The 23,793-nt window shown below is 46.9% G+C and overlaps 1 protein-coding gene across 2 annotated transcripts in view; it reads right to left on the reverse strand.

The window, feature by feature from the left end:
- Positions 1-3,775: 3,775 nt before the first annotated feature.
- Positions 3,776-23,793, reverse strand: part of LOC132380492 (syndecan-3-like) — a 287,981-nt gene continuing 267,963 nt past the window's right edge. For both annotated transcript variants that reach the window (XM_059949350.1, XM_059949349.1), the window contains exons 3-5: positions 18,484-18,956; positions 10,208-10,493; positions 3,776-4,407 (exon numbers count right to left, since the gene is read on the reverse strand). In XM_059949350.1, the coding sequence (XP_059805333.1) occupies positions 4,241-4,407; positions 10,208-10,493; positions 18,484-18,956 (926 nt within the window). In that variant the 3' untranslated portion in view covers positions 3,776-4,240. The remainder of the gene's footprint in view (positions 4,408-10,207; positions 10,494-18,483; positions 18,957-23,793) is intronic.

The following is a 23,793-nucleotide window of genomic DNA, read 5'->3' on the forward strand; positions in this document are numbered from 1 at the left end:
CCCCAATTTGAGAGAGTTCAAACAAGGTCACGACATGATAATTTCGGAGTATTTACATTCTGCAATCATCGCAATGCAAACATCGTTTGGGAAACGCTTCTGTGAGTTCAGAGAGGAAAAAAACACATTATCCTTCCCGGTCACTCCCTTAAGCATCGATCCTTCCCTACTGAATACGACTGCATTGGCAGGTGTGAGTCAACCTGATCTTGAGATGGAACTGGCCGACATAGCCGACAAAGACATATGGGTGTCCAAGTTTAGACGCTTGACAGCAGACCTTGAAGATGTTGCCCGTCAGAAGGCCGTTCTTGCTCAGAAACACAAATGGAGTGATATTGAAAACCTCACAGATGACAGCTTGCGATCCTGTGTAAAGATGAAGGTGACATCATACAGCCCTGATGTGCAGACGCTGTGCGCTGAGGTCCAGGAGCAGAAATCCCATTAACCAAGTATGATAAATATTTTAATTGCCTATTATTTTACTTATATTCATATTTTTTCATTGTTCAGTGAAATAGTCCTTTCATTTTTCAGGATGACAGCTGGCTGACGTTATTTTTGGTTTGCTGCTGGCGGAAAATTTAAGTTCGGCGTTTTTCATAAATACAAGAAGGACTCAAATAGACATTGAATATTTTACTTAAAAGTAACTTTCAACCCAACGTCTTTTTTTCGGAGTTCAAAATGTTTTTGTTGCATGCAGAAATGTAATTTCGTTTTCTCTGCAGGAGTTCATCAATTTCATAAATGCAACACATTATAGTTTGTTTATACATAGCATAAAGGCAAAAAAAACGTTGTATGCAGTGTTATTTCATTTTAAATGTCAAACGGGTTTTGCGGCTCCCAGTGTTTTCTTTTCTGTGGGAAACGGGTCCAAGTGGCTCTTTCAGTGGTAAAGGTTGCTGACCCCTGGCTTAAGGGGTAAAGAGAGGACGGCAACTTCCCCCAGTAGGACCAGGGTAAATTTATTTTGAGAGAAAGTGCAGTAAGTCTCCTGTTTCTTGTACCTTGGGGATCAGCCCCTCCACCTCGCCCCCTCTATTGTTGAGCTCAGTAGCTCAATCCGCATAATCGTACCCAAAGTGTTCCTTCTGGGGACGGTGACTGAAGAGAAGGCGGTGTTGGAAATGCATCAGTGACAGTGAACTCACGTTCACTCTTCATCAGCGGAACGCACCAAAGTGAAGAAGGAAAACCTGACCATTGTACCGTGAAAAGCACGATGGGACCTTCGACCAGCAACGGAAAGAGCGAAGCCACACTGATGTGAGTCAGAGATCTGAAATCAGAATTCTTTCTCCAAAGTATTAAACCTGCTTTGCCCTTTACAGAAATTGCAGACCATCCAAAAGTTATTTTTGTTTCACTTTCCCAGCACTGAAATATTTAATTTCTCTCCTGGACGCATGCCTGGGATAACCGGCTGGTTTCCAAACGTAATATTTATGACTGACAGTGTTCAATCTTTGAAGGTCCAAAGCGTGGATGATTTCTTGGGCAGTGAACCCATTCAACAGTCTACCCTGGACAAAATGAATTATATACGAACACAAGCAGGAGAAGATCTGGAGATACTGGCAGTCCAAGCAACACACACAAAATGTTGGAGGAACTCAACAGGTCAGGCAGCATCTATGGAAAAGAATAAACAGTCAATGCTTCAGGGTGAAGCCATTCCTTTCCAGTCCTGAAGAAGGGTCTTGAACCAAAACAATGGACTGTTTACTCTTTTCCACAGATGCTGCCTGACCTGTTGAGTTCCTCCAGCGTTCTGTGTGTGTAGCTTCTTATATGGGAAATCGGCTAAACATATTCTACGACAGGAAGAATCTCTGCGAGCTTTGCCCTGTCACTTCCATCAGATAACATAATTGTCAAATATCAACAGATTGGTGTTTTATTACATTATCCTGGTTATCACTTCCATGGATATTTAAACATCTTTTCAGTGACGTTTACCAATTAAGTTACTTTCTGCCTGGTTGGTCACCCTATTCCCCGAACGGGCTCTCTGGCACATTAGTCAATAGAGTCAGGCACTGACCTACTAGACGGTGTGGGCACAGTGGTTCCAAAACCAGGTGTAAAACTTGCAGAGTAATGGCATCAAACCAGCTTCCACAGCAGCTGTAAACAGGATACTGAGCGAGGGAGAGGCGCGCTGACTCTTTGACTTGCTCACCGCGGAGGAGGAACTGGAGGGAAAAGATTGGGGGGGCGGGCACGAATGGGTGGTGCGGAGTCTGTGTGTGTGTGAGAGAGAGAGAGAGAGAATGAGAAAGGAAGGACATTAAAAGATGAAGAGGGAAAGTGAAAGAAAGGACAATGGAGAGAAGGGAGGGAGAGAAGGGTTCCTGCTGCTGTCAGTGGGAAGGATTAGCTGGAGAAAGGCTTCCGGACAGAATGACAAATACCCCACTTCTGTTCACACACAACTATTCCCAGGACTTTTCTTCCCAGTGGTTCAATCGGATTTATTCCATTCGACACATCAGTGAATGGGAAATGTCTGGACCCATTGGTGATTGGGGAATATCCGGACGCATCAGTGAATAGGAAATGCCCAGACACATCAGTGAATGGGGAATATCCGGATGCATCAGTGAATGTGGAATGTCTGGACACATCAGTGAATGGGGAATATCCGGATGCATCAGTGAATGGGGAATATCCGGATGCATCAGTGAATGGGGAATATCCGGATGCATCAGTGAATGTGGAATGTCTGGACACATCAGTGAATGGGGAATATCCGGATGCATCAGTGAATGGGGAATATCCGGATGCATCAGTGAATGTGGAATGTCTGGACACATCAGTGAATGGGGAATGTCTGGACCCATCAGTGAATAGGGAATTTTCCAACACATCAGTGAATGGGAAATGCCCAGACACATCAGTGATTGGGGAATGTTCGGACACATCAGTGAATAGGGAATGCCCGGCCACATCAGTGATTGGGGAATGTTCGGACCCATCAGTGAATGGGGAATGTCCGGACACATCAGTGAATGGGGAATGTTCGGACTCATCAGTGAATGGGGAATGTCTGGACACATCAGTGAATAGGGAATATCCGGACACATCAGTGAATGGGGAATGTCCGGACACATCAGTGAATGGGGAATGTCTGGACACATCAGTGAATGGGGAATGTTCGGACACATCAGTGAATGGGGAATGTCCGGACACATCAGTGAATGGGGAATGTCCGGACACATCAGTGAATGGGGAATGTTCGGACACATCAGTGAATGGGAAATGTTCGGACACATCAGTGAATGGGAAATGTTCGGACTCATCAGTGAATGGGGAATGTCCAGTCACATCAGTGAATGGGGAATGTCCAGACACTGCACTGCAGCTGAATGCCTACTTTTAAGGGGGTAGGTTCTGTTTTTCCGGTGTTGCCTACAGATCAAATCAAATCCTCCTCAGTCTCCATCTGAATCACAGGTAGGAACAGCTCTTTCAAAACAAATTCTTTTCTTTATTCAGTTTGACACAAACATACTGTATATTCATTCAAAAATTCAGCAACATTAACTTAAGGATATGTCTTGTCCCCTTCAAACCACAGCTATTCGTCAGACATTAATACTTTGTCATTAAACATTTTCAGTAGAGTAACTCTATAGACATCAGGTATTGATTGTCTATCTTCACTGGGCAATCAAACAGGAATCACCTCTTTAACGTTTTCATTCAAAAACAGAAAAGTAACATTAACACAGTACCAAGCTGTGGCTCACAAGAAGCTCTGAAAGTGGGGGTGGGTGGGGCAGGGAGTAGTCTTGGTAACAATGCAACTATTAGTTCAAATAAGGGAATGTAACATTCTGGGCGAGTAATGTGTATTAAAACCCACTTTTTTTTATTTGATATGCAAAGCTTCAGCATTTCTCAGTCGCCAAGACCACTCCCAGTGCTCTGCCCCCATTCTATTGTGGTGCTGTAATTGTCTAGAAGCAGCCGCTGTGCTTTGTGGTTTCTGGTCCCCCTGGTACAGACACCACCTCCACCCCCCTCCCCGCACCCCCCGTAAGTCTTAGTTGGAACAATGACAGTAAATTCAACAATATCAGTGAAAAAGGCCAGCGTTAAAACATCTCTCTGACTCGGCAGAACTTTGCTCAAGTGACATTTGGGATTATTATTCTTTTCTATGCACTTTTTTTTAAAGAGAACGATCAGTTTACAGTCCGAACAATTAGAGGCACTCTCGAATTGTTTATGCATAAAACTCCTCCTGCTTGTCGGGTTTTTGGTAAGCTATGCTCGCCTGCTTTGGCTCTTCCAACGTGTAGCTGCCTTCGTCCTTTTTCTTCATTCGGTAGATCAGCAGCATGACCAGGAAGGCGGCGAAGAGGGCTCCGACCACTCCCCCGACGACGACCGCTGTGCAAAAGGAAGCAGAACGTGTTAACGATGGGGGCTGCGCGGAACCGCGGGCGGCCACGTTCATAGCTGGAGCAGCGTCGCGGGTGAACGGAGATGGGTGCGTCAGTAAATTTGCAGATGGTGGAGTTGTGGATGGTGTAGAAGAATGGCAAAGAATACAGCACTGATGCAGATGTGGGCTGAGAAACGGCAGATGCAGTTTAACCCAGATAAATGCACCTCGGTCAGGTAAATGCAGGGCAACAGTACAGTCGACCCTCCTTATCCGCGAGCGATTGGTTTCAGGACCCCTCGCTGATACCAAAAAATGAGGATGCGCAAGTCCTTTTTTCAATCTGTCTCAATCTGTTTCAATCGGTCTCAGTGGACCTTAGGACCCAGCAGAACCCCAGACCTTATTTAACTTGTCTCAGTGCGGTGGATATTAGGACCCGGCGGTGGAGCTCTGAATCCGCAGGGTTTCTGTTCACGAAAATATTCACAATCGCAATTGAAAATAAAGTAGAAATAATAAAGCAAAATAATAAAAGGGTAAAATGCCAGCAGTCATTGGAAAAGCATTAGGCTCCGTCAGTCAACGATCGGAACAATTTTAAAGGATAAAGTGAGAAAGACCCTGCCCTAATGAAAGCTACAATTATTACTAAGCAACGCAGTAGTTTAATTATTGGGTTTTGGGTTTTTGATCCTCCACATCAACCCGGCAGGGATGGAGAGAGTACTCAGAGCGATCTGTCACTGGGTTGAGCTCGGGAATTTCCGTTCCTGAGCCCAGTGCTGAAACATACGTTCTTAAGTGTTTTATACGCACAGAAAGGTATAATATATACTATACACTAAGACAAATGTTTGACTAGCTGACGCTAAATAATACTGGATGTACCTGTTCCGATTTACTTAGTAAGAGAACTTCCAATTTTTTTCGATCCCGATCCACAATAACCCACACACATCCTCCCGTATACTTTAAGTCATCCCTAGATTACTTATAATACCTAATACAATGTAAATACTATGTAAAATAGTTGTTATACTGTATTGTTTAGGGAATAATGACAAGAAAAAAAGTCCATACATGCTCGAAAGCAAGTGCTGGAAGAGCACTTCCGGGTTTTCTCGATTCGCGGTGGGTTGAATTTGCAGATGCCGAACTCGCGGATAAGGAGGACCGACTGTACACTGTTAAGGTCAAGGTCCTTGGCAGTGTTCCTGAGCAGAAGGATCTTGAGATTCATAGCTCCTTGAAAGTGGCTACACAGGTCAATAAGGTGGTCAAGAAAGCTTATGGGATGTTTACTTTTATTAGTCGAGGCATTGAGTTCAAAGCTCAAGAGGTTATGTTGGAAATTTATAGAACTCTGGTTAGGCCACATCTGCATAGTTCTGGTCACTCCAACTATAGGAAGGACGTTGAGGCTTTGGAGAGGGTGCAGAAGAGGTTTACCAGGATGCTGCCCAGTTTAGAGGGCATATTCTATCGTGAATAAACTTAGGTCGTTTTCTCTGGAGTGCCGGAGACTGCGGGGAGATCTGACAAAAGTTTAAAGGATGATGAGAATATGTCTATGAAGGTGCCCAGTCATCCAGGTCATGGTATATCAAGCGGCAGTAAATCAAGCCAACTGGACTTGCCACGTTGTCGGGAAGACGTATCGCCGCTCATCCGAGAGGCTTCTTCAGTCCTGATCCACGGCGGGTAGTTCTCTGGTTTATAAACTCTGCGAGTTGTTTAAAGGTATAGCAGTATAGCAATCACATGAGGGTCGTTAAGAGTCATAGTGGTAATGAGAGGTTCATTAGTCTTATCTTTGCATGAATGGAGGTGTAAACTGTTGTGCAGACGCCAGGGTAGAATCTATCAACCTCTGCCTTAAATATACATAAAGACTTGGCCTCCATGTCTGCCCGTGGCAAAGATTCCACAGGTTCACCACTCTCTGGCTAAAGAAATTCCTCCTCATCTCTCTTCTAAAGTGATGCCCTCTATTCTGTGTCCGCTGGTCTTCGACACTGCACCGTAGCAGACATCCTCTCCACATTCATTCTATCAATAGGTTGCAATGAGGTCACCCTTATTCTTCTGAATTCTAGCAAATACAGGCCCAGAGCCGTCAAATACTCTTCATATGACAAGTACCCACATACGTTTTTCTCACCCCTTATGGGTAGTGTGTGTGTATTTTTCCCTCAATCTCGGGTCCTCTACCAAAGGCCTGGGAGCTTGAGGGTTCAGTCCAGTATCCTTGCTGTTCCCAGTAGTGTGCTCTCCTGGACCGAGATCTCGGATGTTGCTGGAGCCACTCTCCCAGTCCAAGTGTCACAGCTTCAAATGTTCCGATCACCACCGGGATTACTCCAGCTTTAACCTTTCTAGACTCTTTCTATCTGCTCTTTTAACCCCTGGTATTTCTCTAACTTCTCACATTCTTTCATCCCGATGTTTCTGTCATTCGGGATTGCCACGTCCATGACTATTGCTTTCTTCTGTTCCTTGTCCAGTATTACTATGTCTGGCTGTTCGGTCAGTACCTGTTTATCAGTGTGTATTTGGAAGTCACTGGATCTGAGCTCTGTCATTCTCCACTACCTTCTCGGGTGTTTCCCATTTGGACTGGGGAGTGTCCAATCCATACGCAGCACAGATATTCCTGTACACAATTCCTGCAACTTGGATGTGCTGTCCCTGCCTGCATCCTGCACCCTGCCACTACATGCTGGATGGTTTCAGAGGATTCCTTGCACAGTCTGTATCCTGGGTCTTGTCCGGTGTGAAAGAACTCCGCTTCTATTGCTCGTGTGTTCAGCGCCCGTCCTTCTGCAGCCATGAGCTGGGCCTCTGTGCTGTCCCTCAGCCCTGCCATTTCCAGCCATTGGTTGGACTTCCTTACGTCAGCCACCTCAGATATCTGGCGATGGGACAGTGGCTTGTCCTGCCATGGCCCCTGGTCCTCTGGCTCTGCTTCACCCACTTCCATTTCCAGCCATTGGTTGGACTTCCTTACGTCAGCCACCTCTGATATCTGGCGATGTGACATCCTGTACAGTGGCTTGTCCTGCCATGGCCCCTGGTCCTCTGGCTTCACCCACTTCCACTTCCACGTCCCCTGCCTGCTGTTGGGATATTCTCTGAGCAGCTCATCCTTAGGGACCATTATCCTGGCATTCTCATGGATATTTCGCACTTCTTCCAGTACTGTGGCCTTGACACTTCCAAATCCCTGTTCTCCTTTATTCCACCAGGTGTACAGTCGCTCGATGTTGGACTTTGACTGGAATCCTCCATGTACTGGAAACATAGAAATCTACAGCACATTACAGGCCCTTCGGCCCACAATGTTGTGCCGACCATGTAATCTACTCTGAAACCTGCCTGGTATTTCCCTACCGCATAGACCTCTATTTTTCTAAGCTCCATGTACCTATCTAACAGTCTCTTAAAAGACCCTATTGTATCCACCTCTACCACAGTTGCTGGCAGTGCATTCCACGCACCCACCACCCTCTGTGTGAAAAACCTAACTCTGACACCCCCTTGTACCAAGCATCTTAAAACTACATCCCGTCGTATTAGCCATTTCAGCCCCGGGAAAAAGCCTCTGTCTATCCCCACGATCAATCCCTCTCACCATCTTATACACCTAAATTGCTGGTATTGTTGGTAGTTTCCACGTCTTGATATCAACGGCTTCCAGTTTGTTCCTTGGCCAGCACACTACTATGGTTGGGTATCTGATTACTGGCAGGGCAAATGTGTTGATGGCTTTGAGCTTGTTCTTCCCATTTAGCTGGCTTTTTAGGGCCTATCTCACTCTTTGGAGGCACTTGGATGTTGCAGGTATTTGTAGCAGTCCTGTACATCTCGTTTGTGGCCTTCAGGTACCTCGACTTCTTCAGCCTTGATGAGTTTGGCTCTCTTCACGACCATCTGGCTGCACCTCTCCAGTCCAAATGACATCCCAATGTCTCTGCTGTACACCCTTGTCAGGTGTGTGTGTTTATGTATATATATTTTACTGATATCCTATATGTAATTGCTATCTTGTATGTGCGAGGACTAGGCCTCGAGCGGTGGTGTCGCCTGTTTACAGCGACCAGGAGAAAGGCGTAGGAGCCAGCGCTCTCCACCGGGGGCAGTGTGGCGCGGTGTCCAGTCGGTGCAGCTCCCCATTGTTCACCCAGCAGATGACAGTGTTGCATGGCTTAAGTTTGGACTCTAATACTGAGTGGCTGTATCCTTCTACCTTATACGTGCTACGTGTGCTGTATATGACTGTTGGCATTGTGTTTTGCACCTTAGCCCTGGAGTGATGGTGTCTCATTTGGCTTTGTTCACGTGGGGCTGATTGTCAGTTAAACTTGAATTGAGTTAAATGGAATCAATAGGTGAAAGTGAAGGTCAGTGTGGAGGAACAGAGGGATCTTGGGGTCCACATCTATAGATCTCTCAGAGTTGCGGCACAAGTTGACAAGGTGATTTGGCCTTCATTAGTGTATGATTGAGTTCAAGAGCTGTGAGGTAAATGGTGCAGCTCTATAAAATTCTGGCTAGACCACACTTGAAGTGTTGGGTTCAGTTCTGGAAGAATGTGGAGGTTTTGGAGAGGGTACAGGGCGACCTACCTGGATTAGAGAGCATGGTTTATGTGGTTAGATTGAACGAACTATGGCTTTTCTCTTTGGAGCAAATGAGAATGAGAAGTGACGTGATAGAGGGCTACAAGATGATAAGAGGCACAGATTGAGTGGCTTTCCAGGTGACTGGAGGGATAGGAGGGATGTCAGAGGGAGGCGTTTGACGCAGGGAATGGAATTTGCTGCCAGGGTGGTGGTGGAGTCAGATACATCAGGAGCATTGAAGAGACTCTGACATCACCACAAGGATGAAGGAGAAATGGAAGACTATGTGAACGGGGAAGCAACCAGAAACAAGAGGAAATCCAAGCAATGCACACAAAATGCAGGAGGAACTGAGCAGGCCAGGCAGCATCTATAGAAAGGTGTACAGTCGACGTTTCAGGACAAATCCTGCCTAAGGGTTTTGGCCCGAAACGTTGACTGCACCCTTTTCCTAGATGCTACCTGACCTGCTGAGTCCCTCCAGCATTTTGTGTGCGTTGGTGAAAGGGAAAGGTTAGCTTGACCTTAGAGTTGTAAAAAGGTCAGCAAAGCATTGTGGGCAAAGGGGTTGTACTGTGCTGTACTGTTCTATGCTCAATATTGAAACCGCGAATGTGTTTGTTCTTCAAGGCTTCAGAGTCTTCCTACGCCTTACCACGTTGATCCTTTTTGCGCCTTGTGGCACATTGGGTGTCATTTTTTGCCATTTCCGTAGCATTTGACTGTTTTTTTGACAAGACTGAGTCACTAGCTCGACACTCAACCCAGCACAGATAGAAAGCATGCAGGGAGCCAGCCGGATTCGAACCCGGGACCACTCGCCTCGAAGTCTGGTGCAGATGCCGCTACACCACCGGCCAGTGGAACACCTTACACAGTATCCCAATATTTATTTTGAAATTTTCCAACTTCTGCTTCATAAGAATGTGTGTGAATGTGTTTAACTGATAAACCACACTTGTCGTCCCAAAGCAGAATTACTGGGATCAATTTCTCTCCCCTAAGAATCTCTTCAAGACCCAACTTCCTGGACTCTTGTTACCCTGTACTTGGCAATGCGGCCTTGGCCGAAATGTCCCAAACACTGACGCTCCCGACACCAATACAAAGCCAAAGCTGAGTGGAGGTAAAAGGGTCATTACACATGTTGGGTGCAGACTGAAAGAAAGATTTCCCTTACCTACTAAAACTTCTTTCCTCTCCAATATGTTCTTCTGGGGTAATTGTGCAGCTGATGATGAACTGCCAGAGTCTATTGCATTGTCTATGATATCGGGCAGGTCAATTTTCCCAGTGCCCCGGACAGTTGGCTGTGTGATAGCTGCGAACACTTCGTTATTTGCCTCGCGGTTCACCACTTCCACCTCCTCGGTGATCTCGAAGTCTCCACTGGGAGAACCTGCCGCTGGAGCCTCCACTTCGTTGTTAATGGTCACCTCTTCCACCTGCTCACTGGAGCTCGTCTTCTGTGGCCACAATTCAAAAAAAGAGAACAATAAAGTTCAGAGAGAGCAAAATTCACTCCACGTTCCTTCAAATTGAAATGCAATGGCAGAGGGTGGACAGGTATATTTCGCTTTGCTTCTTTTAAACTCTCCTCATTGATACCATCAAGGAATCAGAATCAGGTTTAATCCCACTGGCACGTGTCGTGAAATTTGTTGTCTTTGAGGCAGCAGCACAATGCAATGATAGAGGAAAAAAGTGAAATACAGAATTATAGTAAATTCGTAATTAAGTAGTGCAAAGATAGAGATAAAGAAGTAGTGAGGTTAGTGTTCAATGCCCATTCAGAAATCGGATGGCAGAGGGGAAGAAGCCGTTCCTGAATCATTGCGTGTGTGTCTTCAGGCTTTTCTGTACCTGCTCCCTGATAGTAGAATGAGAACAGGGTGTGTCCAGGGTGCTGGGGTCCTTAATGATGGATGCCATCTCTCTGAGACACTGCTCCTTGCAGATGTCCTGGATACTACAGGGGTTACGAAGGAGGCCAGGGACCCTGAAGATGCACACTCAACATTTTAGGAGCTGTTTCTTATAACCATATAATAATTACAGCACGGAAACAGGCCATCTCAGCCCTTCTAGTCCATGCCGAACGCTTACTCTCACCTAGTCCCACTGACCTGCACTCAGCCCATAACCCTCCATTCCTTTCCTGTCCATATACCTATCCAATTTTTTTTTTAAATGACAATATCGAACCTGCCTCTACCACTTCTACTGGAAACTCATTCCACACAGCTACCACTCTCTGAGTAAAGAAATTCCCCCTCATGTTACCCCTAAACTTTTGCCCCTTAACTCTCAACTCACGTCCTCTTGTTTGAATCTCCCCTACTCTCAATGGAAAAAGCCTATCCACGTCAACTCTATCTATCCCCCTCATTATTTTAAATACCTCTATCAAGTCCCCCCTCAACCTTTTACGCTCCAAAGAATAAAGACCTAACTTGTTCAACCTTTCTCTGTAACTTAGGTGCTGAAACCCAGGTAACATTCTAGTAACATTCTTCCTGTCAGATTTCTCAATGGACGATGAACCCATCCTCACTTTCTTGCTCTCTTTTTACACTATTTATTTATTATTTTTATTATAATTCTTATTAAAACTTTTACTGATTTCTTTTGCATATTGCACCTGCTGAACAACTAGTTTCACAACATTTGTCAGTGATGATAAACATGGTCCTGACTCTGCTTTGGGAGCTGAGCAGCCGTCAAGCATAGCCAATCATTTTTCACTTAGCAGTTTGGGAAGGCAAAGCGTGGTGAGGATGGCCCGTGACTGGGGATTGGCTGCAGTGCGTGGGGCAGGTTTCTGGGAGGGGAGAAGGTCAGAAATTGAGACCTCCTGAACGTGCCCAGGAGGTCTCAATATTTGGCGACTCTGGCAGTGCCCAACAGATCGTGATCACTACCAGAATGCTGGCACGCTGGCACGCTGCTTCGGCCATGATGTACTGACAGTGCGCAGTATTTATACTGAAAATCTCTTTGAAGTTGGCCCACCTAGACAATAGTTTAAATGAATTTAAGATAAGACACAGGGAACAAACACCTATCAAACTTGTGCGCGTTAAAAATGCCTGTAAGGAGTTTGTACGTTTTCCCCGTGACCACTTGGGTTTTCCTCCGGGTGACTCGATTTCCTCCCACGGTCCAAAGACATACCGGAGGGTAAGTTAATTGGTCATTGTAAATTGTCGTGTTATTAGGCTAGGGTTAAATCGGGGGGTTTGCTAGGAGTTGTGGCTCGAATGGCCTCTTCCATGCTGTCTACATAAATAAATAAACAAATAATAAGCCGGCCCTTTTAGCGTAGAAGTTATTTCTGGGTTCACCAGAGAGACTTTGCTAGGAGCTATGCTTCCATTCACCTAGACAAGACTGCTAGGGGACTTTTGCTGCTCTGCCCCTACTAATCCCAGGATTATACACGTTTTGACAAGCATGAAAGTAGGAAATTCGCCACAGTGAGCTCTGGAATCTAACCAACAATGTTGGAGGTATCTCTAAATCACATTAAAACCTATGCAACTAGATGAGTCTGCCCCTTTGGGACAAAAGTTATTTCTGAGTCTCTGAGTGAAAGTTTGCTTGGATTTGTGCCTCCGCTTAACAAGACGAGGCCACTGGGGAATTTTTGGGTCCATGAGAAACTTATCAAAGTACGTGTATGCAGCCCTGAGATCCAACCTCCCCACAGACGGCCACAAAACAACGAAACAAGTCATGCAAATGGCAACAAGGACGAGCAAAAACACAGAGGGTAAAACTCCACTTCGAAAGAGTTCAGCTCAGTGTTCGGTGTGCAGGCTGCCCCGATTCCAAGTCACCCAGAACAGCAAGAGATAAAGGGTCGACCAGGAACTACAGTCGAATCCACAAACCGCAGACCCAGAACTGGGGTACCGTCCTCCAAATGCATCGTGGGGGAGAGAGAGAGAGAGAGACAGAGAGACCAGTTGAGTGCAGGAATATTCTCTCGGGAGCAGCAAGAGGCCATCACACGCAGACACCTTCCTCAGGCAGCAGCGGGCATGAGGCCGGTAGACGGCGCTGAACACCCGCTCACCTTCTGCACTCTCCGCGATCTTTCAATCTACCGTGATGTTTTAGTCATTGAGATCGGGGAGAAATGGAGTCGGTCATGGGCTCGTGCCTCATCTCGCTTCCCGGAGCCACAGCAAATTGCCAGAGTGCACAACTGGCCCGAAAACACACCATCAAACTGCAGATCACAGGCAGTTAGCCTACCTCTGGGATGGTGGTAGGGACCAGAGCACCCATGGAAAACTCGGGCAGCCACAGGGATAAGGCGCACCAGAAATCACCCATCAGGGTTAAATCCCACCGCTGTCTCTAAAGAGCTTGTACCTACTCTCCGTGACCGCGTGGGCCTCCTCGGAGTGCTCCGGTTGCCTCCCACATTTCAAAGATGCTCGGGTTAGGGTTAGTAACCTGTGGCCATGTTACATTGACACTGGAAGTGTGGCAACACTTACGGTCTGTCTCAAGCACAAACCTCAGACCGTGTCGGTCACTGTCGCAAATGACACATTTCACTGTACGTTTCAATGTTTAGATGTACACCTGATAAACAAATCTAATCTTAAATCTTTAAAGCTACATATTAAATTTAGAAACTCGTTCTGCAAACTGTGGTGAGGTGGATGGTGCAAGTAAGGAATGGCGTCTGCATAAACTGGCCCCTGTGCTCACCGAACTGGCCTAGTATTTATTCAACACAAAGGGTAAGTTAGGGGGTTTTTGTGGTTAGGACATATAAAAAATAACTCCAGCAAGTAACTTCAGCCACCAACCTTCAGATCTGAATATGGATTGTATATTAAATTTAAAATGCAGCTCTGGACAATAGGTTCCGAAAAGTTGTGAACCACAGTTAATTGGAAGACCAGACAATGCTGATCTAAAATTCATTTGTGTGTCTGTAGTGCGGGTGTGAAGAAGGAAATGTAAAAGTTATATGTAAGTCAAAGGAAAGCATTGTGGATGCATTGTAATTATTGGAATCGTCCTTTGATCAGGTAGTGTTGGGTCGAGGAGGTCTCTTCCTCCAAAAGGGTCTCAATATGATGCCTGCTGTGTCTCATTTTGTCGAATAAAGAGACTGCTTCGTTTCTACCAGCTACTTATCTCCAGTGACTTTGTTCACGTGACAACAGGGTGGAGCAAACTGTCTCGCTGCACTGAAAGGGATCCCAAGGTGGAGTTTGCTCCAAGAGCCTTGAAGGGTTTAGGCAGTGTCTCCCCATGACCGGTTCCTGGAACGGCACCCCCAAGAACCTCCTGTAGGGTTTAGGCAGTGTCTCCCCATGACCCGTTCCTGGAACGGCACCCCCAAGAACCTCTTGTAGGGTTTAGGCAGTGTCTCCCCATGACCGGTTCCTGGAACGGCACCCCCAAGAACCTCCTGTAGGGTTTAGGCAGTGTCTCCCCATGACCCGTTCCTGGAACAGCACCCCCAAGAACCTCCTGTAGGGTTTAGGCAGTGTCTCCCCATGACCGGTTCCTGGAACGGCACCCCCAAGAACCTCTTGTAGGGTTTAGACAGTGTCTCCCCATGACCGGTTCCTGGAACGGCACCCCCAAGAACCTCTTGTAGGGTTTAGACAGTGTCTCCCCACGACCGGTTCCTGGAACAGCACCCCCAAGAACCTCTTGTAGGGTTTAGGCAGTGTCTCCCCATGCCCCGTTGCTGGAACGGCACCCCCAAGAACCTCCTGTAGGGTTTAGGCAGTGTCTCCCCATGACCGGTTCCTGGAACGGCACCCCCAAGAACCTCCTGTAGGGTTTAGGCAGTGTCTCCCCATGACCCGTTCCTGGAACGGCACCCCCAAGAACCTCTTGTAGGGTTTAGGCAGTGTCTCCCCATGACCCGTTCCTGGAACAGCACCCCCAAGAACCTCTTGTAGGGTTTAGACAGTGTCTCCCCATGACCCGTTCCTGGAACGGCACCCCCAAGAACCTCCTGTAGGGTTTAGGCAGTGTATCCCCACGACCGGTTCCTGGAACGGCACCCCCAAGAACCTCTTGTAGGGTTTAGGCAGTGTCTCCCCATGCCCCGTTGCTGGAACGGCACCCCCAAGAACCTCCTGTAGGGTTTAGGCAGTGTATCCCCACGACCGGTTCCTGGAACGGCACCCCCAAGAACCTCTTGTAGGGTTTAGGCAGTGTCTCCCCATGACCGGTTCCTGGAACGGCACCCCCAAGAACCTCTGCACTGATTTTGAAGGCCTTCCACACAAGTACTTAAAGAGTATTCAGGCAGAATTAACAAAATAAACATTTTAATGTAAAGTGTCTTCAGATACTAAAATGTAGCTCAAAATAAAGTGAAACGGTGCAGACATTTTTTTTCAATGAATGACAGGTGCTGCTACCCTCCCTGGCGTGAAGCTGAGTGGTTTATTACAAGCTACACCAGTCTCCCTCCAAGCCCTCAAACCTCTGGTGAATTCAAACGCGTCGGTGTTTGACGTCATTGTATTGTGGAGTTCTGCTTTGAGCCTTACGAGCGCAGGAGACTGTGATGTGCTGAGCCCAAGCACGCTGCCAATTGACAGACTCACTTTCATTCCCCACTCCCGCAGTCTGTGGAGCAGAAATACCGACATCCCTCTGTACTTTACCCACTTTCAGCACTCTGTCCTTCTAAATCATAACCTGCATGCTGATTTCTCTTCCTAACGTGCAGACACTTAGCGTCTCACATTAAACTGTTGCCAGTCTTTTGCCCACTCACCCGGTCTATGGGGGGCTATGGTGCAGTCGATGGGAGTAGGCAGTTTAGCACGGACCAGATGGGCCAAAGGGCCTTTTTCTGTACTGTACTTTTCTATGACTCCATCTATATCCTGTTGCAGATTCACGCAGCCTTATCTCAAATTGTCCTCCAACTTTTCTCAATTCATGAGCAGATTTGGAAACCTCACAGATTGTTCATTAACGTGAAGAATGAACAACCACAGGCCAAGGTCTGATCCTTCAGATGTTTCACTGGGTATCTCCTTCCATTTATTCCAGATTTCTGTTCTCTACGAAACAAGCTGTTTTTAATCTTTTCCAACAAAACCGTGAGCTCTGAAATTATGCACCAGCCTCTTATGCTGGAAGTGGAATTGGCCTATTATACGACCATAAGACATGGGGCCGAAGTAGGCCATTCTGCTGATTGAGCCCGCTCTGCTCGTCAATGATGGCTGAGATTTTTTCTTCTCAACCCCAAGCTCACGCTTTCAAAGAACGTAAAAGAGTACAGCACAGGAACAGGCCATTCGGCCCACAATTCTGTGTCGAACCAGCTGAAAAGCAAATCAAAATCACTCAAACACTAATCCCTCCTATGTACACCAGGTTCATATCCCTCCATCTTCCCTACATCCATGTACCTATTCAAATGACTTTTAAAAACCTCTAATGTATTTGCCTCTAGCACCAGACCAGGCAGCGGATTCCAATCATCCACAGCTCTCTGAGTAAAAAACTTACCCCTCACATCCCCCTTGAACCTACCCCCTCTCACCCTCAATGCATGCCCTCTGATATTAGACATTTCAACCCTTGGAAACAGATGCTCCCTGTCCACTCTGTCTATGCCTCTCATAATCAGATCTCGCCTCAGCCTCCAGCACTCCAGAGAAAGCATCCCACGTTTATGCATCCTCTCGTGAAAGTGCATGCCCTCTAAACCAGGCATCATCCTGGTGAACCTCTTCCACACCCTCTCCAAAGCCTTAGCATCAACGGTTTACAGTTTAGGCGACGTGGGTTCAATTCCCGCTACCGCCTGTAAGGATTTGTACGTTGCCCCCGTAACCACGCGGGATGCCTCCGGGTGCTCCGGTTTCCTCCTGCAGTCTAAAGGTGTACCAATTGGTCATTTTGAAAACTGTCCTGTGATTAGGCTACGTTTAAATAGGAGGGTTGCTGGATGGCGTGGCCTGTTCCGCGGTGTATCTCAATAAACAAATAGGCATCTCCGAGCCCACCGCGTTGATGCAATCACGGCGAAGGCACGCCGGCGGCTGCACTTCATGCGGAGTTTGAGGAGGTTTGGTATGTCACCGAAGAATTCCTGTAGATTCCGACGTGGGGAGCCTTCTGCCTAGTATGGACACAACAGTGCGCAGGATCGAAAGAGACTTCAACCCTCCCCACCATCGAGGACACTGTCAAAAGGCAATGCCTCAAAAAGACAGACCCTCACCCTCCAGGATGTGCCCTCTTCTCATTACTACAATCAGGGAGGAGGTTCAGGAGCCTGAAGACCCACAGCTGCTTCCACGCTGTCATCAGATTTCTGAATGGTCCATGAACCCATGAACGCTTCTACATTACATTTTACTTCCTCTTTTACATTACTTGTTTATTTTTATTGTAACGTGGAGGTTCTGACGTGTCTGTCCACGGCTTCCACCTGTGCCACGAGGAGGCTGCCCTCCAGGCGGAGGAGCCACACGCTACATTCCGTCTGACACGACGGCATGAATATCGATTTCTCCTTCCAGTTAAAAAAAATCCCTCCCCCTCCCCTCCTCTTCTATTCCCCACCCTTACCTCTCCTGCCTATCACCTCCCCTGGGTCCCCTCCTCCTTCCCTTTCTCCTCTGGTCCACTCTCCTCTCCTATTGGATTCTTTCCTCTCCAGCCCTTTACCTTCCCCACCCACTTGGCTTCACCTACCACCTTCCAGCTACCTGCCTTCCCCTCTCCCCCACCTTTTCAGTCATCTTCCCCCTTCCTTTTCAGTCCTGAGGGTCGCGGCCTGAAACGTCGACTGTTTGTTCCTTCCACAGACGCTGCCTGACCTGCTGAGTTCCTCCAGTGTTCTGTGTCTGTTGCTTAGAGCAATTTGTTATGCCTGCGCTGAACTGCTGCCATTAAACAATAAATATTACTCATTATTCACTTCTCAATTCCAATGTAAAATTTCAAAAGGTGTTGGGACCTTTTCTTAAATACTTTCATAACCCCCCCTTTAGATTAAGTTTATTCTTTTTAATCCCTTACTTTCAGCTTTTTTTTCTCTCTGTAAGTTTTATGGTTTCTTTTTGATGGAAATTACATTATTGTTTTGGTAGTAGGCATTATTATTCTTTTTTTAACTTGTATTTACAGCTCTCTGGGGTTGAACGCTACGATTAATTTTTTTACTTATTGTAATGGTTGGCCTGGAGTTCCACAGTGGGAGGGAGGGGAGGATACTCTCTTTATATGAGTTTATTCTGGGTGCTGTTTCATTATTATGAATTATATGATTGATACTCTTATTTTGCATTGTATTAATCTTCACTTTGTTGTTGGGTTTTTTGTTTGTAGTTGGTCTGTAGAAATTCATAAAAAATCAATTAAAAATTCAACAAATACTATGATGTATGTCAGTGACAATAGACCTGATTCTGATATTAAGAAGACGTCGGCAACACTTACCTCTGTGACGTAAGGAGCGGACAGGATGGTTTTACTCGTGCCTGCCGTGAAGCTTTCTAAAGTTGCTCTATCCGTCTGCGGGTCAGGCGTGGAAATGGGTCTGGCCACGTCTCCCAGGCTGGTCGTACTCTGCTTGGTTGTGGCCGTTATCACCGTGGTGGCCAGCGGGACGACAGCGACGGTGCTGCTACGGGCGGTCGGAGCCTGGACGGTGGAGGTCGTGGCCGCGCCCGTGCTTGCCGTGGTCACCCGCGGGGTTGTGGCGGGGGCGGGCGCCGCTGTGGCGGCCTGCTGGGTGGCGAGGGCGGCAGAGGTAGGGGCCGGCGCTCGGGTGCCGCCGCCGCTCGTCAAGGTGGTGCTCCGGAAGGTGAAGGCGAAGGGCTGGACCGAGCTGAAGGCAGAGGTGGAGGGCGTGACTGTCACTGCCCTGGTCACACCCGGGGTGAACCTTAGCTCACTTTCGAAGTCGGGGTCTGAAAAGGAACACGAACACCCAGGTAAGTCCAGTCCAAAAATACTGAGCTATGACAGCACACAACTGACAAGGGAGCGTTGCTGGACCTGTAGGTGAGAGGAGGAACATTTGAAGGGAAAGTTAAAAAGTTTAAAAAGTCCAGGTCAAGTTTATGCACAGGTGGAATGAGAAGCTTAATTGCAGTAGTATTGATGGCACAATACGCAACGTTCACAAGATAAAAATAACTAAATTATACAAGAGAAAAACAGAATTATAACAAAATTCACCATTCTAACCAATTTTTACAGGAGCTTCATTGCGAATATCCTGACCAGCTGTATCGCCGTCTGGTACGGGAAATGCACAGCGTTTGACGCAAGATTGGAAAGAGCGCTGTGAGGATCATCAGGGTCTCTCTCCTGCACCCACCCGAGGTACTTATCAGGCGTGCTGAGTACGCAGGGCCCTTACCATTGTCAATGATCCCTCCCATCCATTTCACAATCTCTTCAGGTCCCGACCATCAAGCAGGAGGTAACATACCATTAGGACAAGAAATGTTAGGATGACAAACAGTTTCTTCACCCAGGCGGTAGGACTACTGAAAGCCCTCCCTCCACCCATGTCTCATTACATATGAAACACCGGCAGCGTTACACTGTTTACAGTTTAACTTGTGTCGTAAATGCACCTCATGCTAAAAGTCAACCTTCTGGAATATATTTTATTATTTGTTGATTTATTTGCGGTAATATTACTTTACGTGTTGTGTGTGCGTTATATGTACTGTGTCGTGCACCTTTACTCCCCTGCGGGACCTTGTCAAATGCATCGCCAAAGTCCATGTCGACAACATCCACTACCTTGCCTTCATCAACTTTCCTGGTAACTGTCTTGAAAAACTCTGCAAAACTGGTTAGACATGACCTACCAGGGACTCAAGGCTACATAGACTGACCTGAATCCATCCCTATGCATCTAAATACTGATATATCCAGTCCGTTAGAACGGGGGAATAAGAATAAACCTGAACGTGAATTTGTAGGGCAACGTGACACAGAGTTCTTGTACTGAGGGAGTGGTTCAGATTGTGCAGGTTGGTTTAAGAACCAAATGGTTGAAGGGAAGTAGTTATTCTTGAACCTGGTGGTGTGAGGCTTCAGGCTTCTGTGCCTCAAGCCCAACGGCAGCTGTGAGATGGCATGGCTGGGAGCTAAGTGGGTCAAGTTTTTCTTTTCCAAACATAGAGTGCAGGGTGCCTGGACTGGAATGTCAGGGCCAGTGCTGGAAGCAGTGATGTTAGAGGGGCCTTTGGACAGGCGCACGGGCGTGAGCTTGATCTTTCAGTTGACCTCCTTATGGTCCTTGTTGTCTACCTGGGCTAGACTTTCACTGTCCTCTACATTCTGTTTTCTTTCCCTTTCAGCCCTGCCTCGATGTACCTACGTATGGAACCATCTATCTGGATGGCACACAAAACACAAACTTTTCAGAGTATCTTTGTTGGTCGTGGCCATAAGAACATAAGAAACAGGAGCAGGAGTCGGCCATCTGGCCCGCTGAGCCTGCTCTGCCATTCAATAAGATCGTGGCTGATCTGGCCATGGACTCATCTCCACCTACCTGCCTTTTCCCCATAACCCTTAATCTCCCTACTATGCAAAAACATATTCAACCCTGTCTTAAATATATTTACTGATGTAGCCTCCACTGCTCCATTGGGCAGAGAATTCCACAGATTCACCACCCTCTGGGAAAAGCAGTTCCTCCTCATCTCCATCATAAATCTACTCCCCCGAATCCTGAGACTATGTTCCCTGGTTCTAGACTCATCTACCAGTGGAATCAACTTTCCTGCCTCTTTCTTATCTACCCTTTCACGATGTTTCTATAAGATCTCCTCTTATTCTTCTGAATTCCAGTAAGTACAGTCCCAGGCGACTCAATCTTACCTCACAGTCTAACCCCCTCATCTCTGGAATCAACCTGGTGAACCTCCTCTGCACCTCCTCCAAAGCCAGCATATCCTTCCTCAAGTATGGAGACCAGAACTGCACACAGTACTCCAGGTGCGGCCTCACCAGTACCCTGTATAGTTGCAGCATGACCTCCCTGCTCTTCAATTCAATTCCTCTAGCAATAACATTCCATTTGCCCTCTTGATAGCCTGCTGCACCTTCTATATATGTAAAAACTTCTATAGATATACCTTGGAGAGCATTCTGATAGGCTGCATCACTGTCTGGTATGGGGGGAGGGGCGGCTGCTGCACAGGACCAAAAGACACTGCAGAGGGTTATAAATTTAGTCAGCTCCATCTTGGGCACTAGCCTACAAAGTACCCAGGACATCTTCAGGGAGCGGTGTTTCAGAAAGGCAGTGTCCATTATTAAAGACTTCCAGCACCCAGGGCAAGCCCTTTTCTCACTGTTACCATCAGGGAGGAGGTACAGGAGCCTGAAGACACACACTCAGTGATTCAGGAACAGCTTCTTCCCCTCTGCCATCAGGGAGAAGGTACAGGAGCCTGAAGACACACACTCAGCGATTCAGGAACAGCTTCTTCCCCTCTGCCATCAGGGAGGAGGTACAGCAGCCTGAAGGCACACAGTCAGTGATTCAGGAACAGCTTCTTCACCTCCGCCATCCGATCCCTAAATGGACTTTGAACCCTTGAACACTAACTCACTTTTAAAATATATATTATCTGCTTTTTGCATGATTTTAATCTATTGGATATACGTATACTGTAATTGATTTATTTATTTATTATTTTTTTCCTCCTATATTAGCAATTGCATTGAACTGCTGCTGCTAGGTTAAATTTCATGACACATGCTGGTGATAATAAACCAGATTCTGATTCTGACCTGCAAACTGACCTTTAGTGATTCGACGATGGGTGTTGTGTCTGATGCACCATCAATAACTCTCTCTGAGTTGTAAAGGCGAGATATCGGCTTTTATTGACTGGAAGTAGGAACAAGCAGTGGTTGACCACCATACTACATCCTGGAGACTGAGAGGCCGGGCTCAGGCCTCAATCGTCTTTATACAGGGGTCAGTGGGAGGAGCCACAGGAGCAGTCAGCAGGGGGCGTATCCAGACAGGTATATGTAGTTCACCACAGTGTCCTAGCTGTCTACGTAGTGGATACGCAAGCCGGGGCAGTACAGTGCGGAGAGCAAGCTGATGCCCTTGCAGCTGACTCCCCTCTCCACTAAAGAATCCAGAGGAATGGCAGAGACCGATACAGTCTGGCACCAGCAGCGTCACGGGAGTTGCCAGTCAACACTGAACTCAGTGTAGGACCACCTCAGGGACTCCAGTTCCGGATTTTTCCCTCGAGGTTCACTCCCAAAGCCTTCCCCATGAGTGAGTATAGTCGCAAGGGAGAGGAAGTTTGAGATCAGAGGTTTTCTTCTCCTCGATGAGTTAACCACAGCTAACGAGCTTCATCTGGCCAGATGTTTCTTGGTACGTGTGACAGTAATATACCAGTTCCACAAGGGGAATGCATGGAAATGAATAATCAGGAACAAGAGAAAGTCTGCAGATGCTGGAAACACGCACAAAATGCTAGAGGAACTCAGCAGGCCAAGTGGCATCTACGGGAAAAGTGTACAGTCAACATTTCAGGACCGCAGAAATAAAGATGAGGAGTAGATTTAAAAGGTGGGGGGAGGAGACAGAGACGCACAAGGTGAAAGTTGAAACTGGGAGGGGGAAGGGTGAAGTAAAGAGCTGGGAGGTAGACTGGTGAAAGAGATACGGGGCTGAAGAAGGGGGAATCTAATAGGAGAGGACCAGAGGGAGGCGATGGGTGGGCAAGGAGATCAGAATCAAAATCAGATTTAATATCATCAGCACATGTTGTGAAATTTGTTAACTTTATGGCAGTAGTACCGTGCAATACATGACAAATAAACATAGAGGAAAAAACTGAATTACAGGAAGTATATATATTAAGTAAAGTTAAAATAAACAGTGCAAAAATTAGAAATAAAAAGTAGTGAGGTATTGTTCATGGGCTCAATGTCCATTCGGAAATCGGATGGCAGAGGGGAAGAAGCTGTTCCTGAATCGTTGAGTGTGTGCCTTCGGGCTCCTGTACCTCCTGCCTAATGGTAGAAATGAGAAGAGGGCATGTCCTGGGTGATGAGGGTCCTTAATGACGGATGCTGCCTTCCTATGGCACTGCTCCTTGAAGGTGTCTTGGATACTGTGGAGGCTGGTACCCATGATGGAGCTGACTAACTTTACAAGTTTCTGCGACTTACTTCAATCTTGTGCAGTAACACCCCCCCCCCCATACCAGACTGTGACACAGCCAGTCAGAATGCTCCCCACGCTACACTTATAAAAGTTTTCCAGTATTTTAATTGACAAGCACAAACTTCTCAAACGCCTGATGAAATAAAGCCACTGTCTTGTCTTCTTTATAGTTACATCAACATATTTCGTCCAGGATAGGTTTTCAGAGATATTGACACCCAGGACCACTCTCTCCACTTCTGATCCCTCTGTGACGACTGGTGTGTCTTCCCTCATCTGGCTCTCCGTGAAATCCACGATCAGCTTAGATCTTGCTGACGTCGAGTGCCAGGTTGTTGCTGTGACACCACTCCACCAGCTGGCATGTCTCACTCCTGTACACCCTTTCATCCCCATCTGAAATTCTGCCAACAACAGTTGTATGCCTAGCCTCCGCTCGCCAACCAAAGCACAAATGATCTAGCAGATGAGGGAGTTGGTCTTGATTCTCAGTACTAAGTTATATTTTACAAGCGGCTCAGTTCTGACAAGTCGGATAGGGCACTTTCCCAAGGCCAGGTGCAGGAAATTAAATTTGG

This window comes from Hypanus sabinus, chromosome 24, assembly GCF_030144855.1.
Source record: "Hypanus sabinus isolate sHypSab1 chromosome 24, sHypSab1.hap1, whole genome shotgun sequence".
Lineage (NCBI taxonomy): Eukaryota > Metazoa > Chordata > Chondrichthyes > Myliobatiformes > Dasyatidae > Hypanus > Hypanus sabinus.